The 5,664-nt window shown below is 42.6% G+C and overlaps 2 protein-coding genes across 2 annotated transcripts in view; both read right to left on the bottom strand.

Annotated features, from left to right (window-relative positions):
* Positions 1-1,277, bottom strand: part of SARC_02779 (hypothetical protein) — a gene marked incomplete at its 5' end in the record, with an annotated part of 11,394 nt that extends 10,117 nt beyond the window's left edge. Inside the window, one exon of the mRNA XM_014303452.1 lies at positions 158-1,277. Within this exon, the coding sequence (XP_014158927.1) occupies positions 158-1,277 (1,120 nt within the window). The remainder of the gene's footprint in view (positions 1-157) is intronic.
* An 823-nt stretch (positions 1,278-2,100) lies between these two features.
* Positions 2,101-5,133, bottom strand: SARC_02778 (hypothetical protein). Its single transcript, XM_014303451.1, has 6 exons — positions 4,970-5,133; positions 4,695-4,788; positions 4,160-4,293; positions 3,122-3,219; positions 2,737-2,802; positions 2,101-2,235 (listed from the first exon to the last, which is right to left on the bottom strand). The coding sequence occupies exons 2-6, from the start codon at positions 4,760-4,762 to the stop codon at positions 2,152-2,154; spliced, it is 450 nt and encodes a 149-aa protein (XP_014158926.1). The 5' UTR covers positions 4,763-4,788; positions 4,970-5,133; the 3' UTR covers positions 2,101-2,151.
* Positions 5,134-5,664: the final 531 nt, after the last annotated feature.

The raw sequence follows: 5,664 nt of genomic DNA, 5'->3' as shown, positions 1-5,664 counted from the left end.
GATATAGATATAGATATAGGTATATATATATATATATGGATACACACGCACATTGGAGAAAAAATCGATATGTAATTAATAATCACCCTTTTAAGAATGCTCTCTGGACAAATAGGTTCAACGAAACGATAATTTTACACAAGCAAGCAAATCTTACCTTCCACGATATTGCCAGGGTGGGTCTTTCCAAAACTAATTGATAGACACTTGTAGGACGAGAAGATCTCAGTCTCTTCTTCCTCCGCTTCCTCTTCATTTACCGGCGCATTAGTTACGGAAGGCATTGCAGGTGGTACGACGTTATCTGCTCTAACAATAGTAGGACCCTCTACTATGGCACTCGTCACTCGACCAGCACCGGCCGCATTGTTCGATGTGTGGTTAGGAAGTGTGCTAGATACGAGGCTCTGATGCGTAACTGGTTGAGAATCAGTACTCCCATTAAAAACAGACTGTGTATGTGTTCTATCCGTCACAGGCTCGCCACCATGTACTGTTGTTTCCCTGTAAGTTGGGGCCCAGTCATAGGTCCCAGCGTGGTTCGTGCCAGCTACGCCAACCCGATAAGCTTTGTTCTCACCTCCAGTACAGTGCAACGGCCTGCTGGCGGATGCAAATCCGGGCGCATAGATTGGGGTCTGATTCGGTTGCATAAGAGATGACATATGCACCCTATTTTCCTGTGCTTGCATCCTTATATGCTGCGGTGCTATGTTGTGAGGTATATACGCACCTGCTGTGTCAATAGCATACCCTGGATCACCAGTAATTTTATATCCAATGGATTGGCTTGGATGATGGGTTGTCAAATTAGGCTGCCCTGGGTACGGTCCTCGGCCCCTATATCTTGGGTTAATTAGATTCGTGGGAACCCCATCTCTATATCGTGGATCAATTTCATCGGCATTATACGGTCTGGAAGGGGCACCATTGCCGATCGCTTGGTTCGCTTGGTTACCGACAGGAACAAAGCCAGGTGGCATGTTAGCTCGCTGTTGTAGAGAGTTATGGTCCAGGGTATGCTCCGAATTTGACGCTACGCTATTAAACTGCGGCCTATCATATCGCAACTGAACTTCACATGCCGTGTTGGGAGGACCATTGCTTTGAGAGTTAGAAGCCTGTCGCATGCGCGGAGCATGAGATTTAAACGGCTTTTGTGTGGGCATGCCGTGCGTCTGTCTAGCTTGACTTTCGGGTGCGTGTGTGCCATCAGTAGGACTAGATTGTCCGTTCTGGGGTACCGGAGACTGTCCCGGTGAGTGTTGCCCCTCCATGGCTATGTACTCACACACACACACTGGCAGTACGCTCCCTCTAAGTTATTACGTGTGCGGTGTACAGGTGTGATTATGTGGTGGGGTAGAAATATATGAATATATTTTATTTGAGGGAAGCTATCATCGACCGATCGCATTGGCCCAATTGTCGCGCCAAAATATCTATGGCATAAAAAATAATAATCATGTATCCCTCTCTGGAATCTGAATGGCGTGATTGGTGTCTGTCTCGTCGAAAATAAAATATCAATTTCTCCCCAACATGGCACCACGGTTGGCACGGCAGGACATGCAATGTTTTCCGCAGAGACCCTGATCCAGAGAGCGTCATGTTACTTTTAGGTATGTATGTATTTTAGGGTTATATTTATTTATATAAACTATCCATATTTTCCCTTTTAAAAGAACCAGCAGTGTCCGACTGTCCGGTAGGGTTGACAAGTCTAGTCGTGTCGGGCAGCCTACCAGTACACAGTATACGATGCTCTTTCGATTTCGAATTTATCGAAACCCAGCAAACAGCACACAAGACCAATATTATTGGGGGCTAAGAGACTTTACTTGAGAAAAAGTCTTTTTCATTATTTATAATCTGTTGCAAATGTTTGCAGAGTGATAGCCAATCGTAATAACCATTAGCGCACTCAGCAATGGTTATGATCCTGCACTCATGCACTCGATACGAAGCTTTAAGTGGTATACATTGTTCATTTCTAATTTGAATGGTCAAAAGTTTAACAACTTTTAGCTAATCTTCGAACTGGCAGATGATATTTAATTCTACAATCACCGGAAGGAAGGCAGCTGACATCAACACAAGCAACTATTTAGCAATTATGTCTTTATTCACGGTTCTAAGGTTGGTAGTAAATTATGCAGCGGCATCTTTGGCCAGCAGCGTATCGATAAGCTCTTGCAAAGGTGCTAGTTCCTTCTTGTCTATGAGATTGAATTCCTGTATTAAGCATTTTACAGCAAATGTTAGAGACTGAACCGAGATAAAAATCAAGTGGGGTTCCATACAGACCATCGAAACAAGACGCAAAACGGAGCAGTACATATCGCAACAACAACTGAACGAAAACAAGAAAACAGTTTACCCATAGTGTGCGGGAATTACAGTAAAGTACAAAGATGACCAGTCGATTAATGCATCATCCGCAAATGTTTTAGAGGCCAACTATCCGCAACGACAACACACGTTCCAATAAAGTGCTGCTTATATATCCTGGGTAATGCAGTCTCTGCAGCACTTCAAATCCCGTATGACAGACAGTTCAGCCGTATGCCAAACTCTTCACATATCTCTGCCTGTTATGCTTGGCCTTGTGAGTATTGCCACTAAGCATTAGGGCAAACTCAAAAATTTGATAAACGATTAAGATTTGGATTGCCAATCATAGTATACGCACACGACATCTTCATTATTTGGCTATTATCGGAAAGCTCGACATACCTGAACGAAATATATGAAGTGCTTGAAAGAAGTGTTCAGATGCGCCTCCTCACCCAAAGATACAATCTGCATGAGGGGAAAACAACAAAATTGAATGTCATTTAAAGTAAACCTCAGTAATAAATCGTGAGTTTGAGAGGCTGAGACAAAACTGGATAATTGCGTCCCAGTATGCACGTGGAACAGAGCGGAGCAATAAAATCTGTATTACAAACTTGTTAGTTAGACATGTATATACTTCACGTCAAAGTATTTTTCGAAAAAGGGGCAGGATGTGCGCACCCTCCCTAGACCACAGCCGAACAAATTATAATTAGAGAAGGATAGGTGATGCAGACCTGCGCTTGCAGACATAGCTTGAACTTGACATGGCGCACGGAATTACCTTGTTGAAGTGAGAATGGTACACGTGGGCATACACTCTGAATAGTCGTTTTAAGATGTTCTTTGCAACCGACATGAACGTCCGCGGGAAGGGCACGCCTGATACAGTGAAAATAAGGAGCCAAATTCAAAAAAGATAGACAACAAAATATGAATTGAATATTATTGCGTCCTGCTGATATCAAGTGGGCATTTACCTGATGTTCACAATATCCTTCATTAATATCGTATATGGCTACGAACAAGAAGATCCTAACTCAAATGCACCACTCGCTCTTTTTCTCCCAACCTCTACGTAGGTGCAAATTGACACGTATAATCATATCAACAGCTCCTCTACAGTAGCATATATGTGCTGGCCCGAGTTTAATAGCGACGTCCTGCTGATATCAAGTGGGCATTTACCTGATGTTCACAATATCCTTCATTAATATCGTATATGGCTACGAACAAGAAGATCCTAACTCAAATGCACCACTCGCTCTTTTTCTCCCAACCTCTACGTAGGTGCAAATTGACACGTATAATCATATCAACAGCTCCTCTACAGTAGCATATATGTGCTGGCCCGAGTTTAATAGCGAGTGCATTAACAATCAACACAGCCGCCACATACAAACCCATATTGCTCATCAGTATCAGCTAAAACTACACGAAATTCAGAAAGTGCGAGTTCTTGAAGCTCATGGGAACAAACTTATATCCGCATGCGGGGACCGTGAAGGTTTGTGATATCACATTTGTGGATGCACCAGAAAAATCCAGGTGTGAGCTGTCAAAGTTATCAATTGAACAGTATCCTACAAACATCAAACGTCGCTTGGCAACAACTACGACACATATACGAGGGTTCATTTGTGATGCGAGCGTCTCCGCATAATCGTACACGTACGATCAAGGTCCGCACACAGTAGGTATCGAGTCTTCAGATATGTGGGATGACAGTACGATTTCAGCAACACCTTCGAAACCAACTAAAGAGCAACATGCACAAATTAGATTGATAATTGTCAAATATGTCAGGAGAAATATCACTCACCAATCTTGGAAGGGAAGATGAGCTCATCATCCAACTGGGTTTGCACCCATGTCATGAGATAGTCTACATACTCCGGCGCACTGCACTTGATTGGCTTCTTTACAGTTACATTATCCGCCCACAAGTACTCGTACCTAAAGGCGATTGTAATCAGATAATGCAGAGGTTTACGAGAAGAACCAGGAAATAAAAACTCAGGTGGTCAAAGGCTCAGGGTTCAAGAGAAACAAAGATATATTTTCCTCGGAATGATGGCACCGAAGTAGAACATTTAAACCGAACTCGACTCTCAGAGTGAAGAACAACGGCTGTAGATTCAGACAGATGCATACGATAAGCATAAGCACACAAACAAACGCACATACATATTTGAGATTTGCACCTAGACACCACAAGTAAGCAAACCAAACAAAACAGTACAAGCATCACTTATTCCAAAACAGAAAGCAGAACAGATTAGTTGGACCGGACCACGAACCAAGGCAGAACGATAGTGGGCTGGTCGCAGCAGCGGCCGCACATGACAGTTGCGTACCTTAAACCTGCTGACATGACAGGACACTCGTCTGGGGTGCAAAACTCGGTTATAGTGCCGTAAAGCATATTGATTTGATTGTAGAAGTCCACAGCTGCATTGAGGGGTATTTCAGCGACGTTACATTCCGACTTGATACTACATAGGCGAGCGACGATTACATCGCAGATGCGAGTGCACTACAACCGCAAATACACGCATATGCCGCATATCACAATATACGCCGGTGAAATAACATGTGAACAGCAATATAAAAGCATTGAGCGACGGCTTACTATTTACGGCTACCCACTCATGTATGTCCTCTCCTTCTGGAAGTGTGACAGCTAGGCGTAGGTTGCCAGAGCCCAAAGTTGCCTCAGCATATTTTTTCAGCTGATACTGCTTTGAACCCTCACTGATGTTCTTTTTGGGCCGAAATGTTTTGCTACTCTTTTTGCTGCAATTGATTTCAAGGGTACATATTCCGAATCAGTCTGTATGATGCTAAGTCGCAAGCGTTTCTCCGCAAGGCACTTTATAAGTAGATGAAGTTTTCAGTATTGTGCATGTAAAAGACAAATAGACGAAGGCCAGGCAGATGCTAATGGGAAGTTAAGAATAAGTAGATTCATAAGTACCAAATAAATGTAATTGATGACAAATACGTCGATTAAATTCCATACAAACACGAAATCACGAACACACATTGGAAACAGTACGTATGCGGATACATCTTTCGCACACATCGAGAATAAACGCCATTTCTTTCGCACAGACACACGCACAGACACAGAGATATAACATGTTTGTTTATATATTTACAGATAAAGATACAGCAAAAACACAGAAACAGATCGTGACACGTTTAAGAACGATTAAAAAATAACTCATATATAATGCATACACACACACATATATATATATACATAAACACACACACACATATATATTTATATATATATACACACACACACCACACACACACAAC

Source organism: Sphaeroforma arctica, assembly GCF_001186125.1.
Source record: "Sphaeroforma arctica JP610 unplaced genomic scaffold supercont1.129, whole genome shotgun sequence".
Lineage (NCBI taxonomy): Eukaryota > Ichthyosporea > Ichthyophonida > Sphaeroforma > Sphaeroforma arctica.
This window is presented reverse-complemented; position numbering and strand designations above follow the sequence as displayed.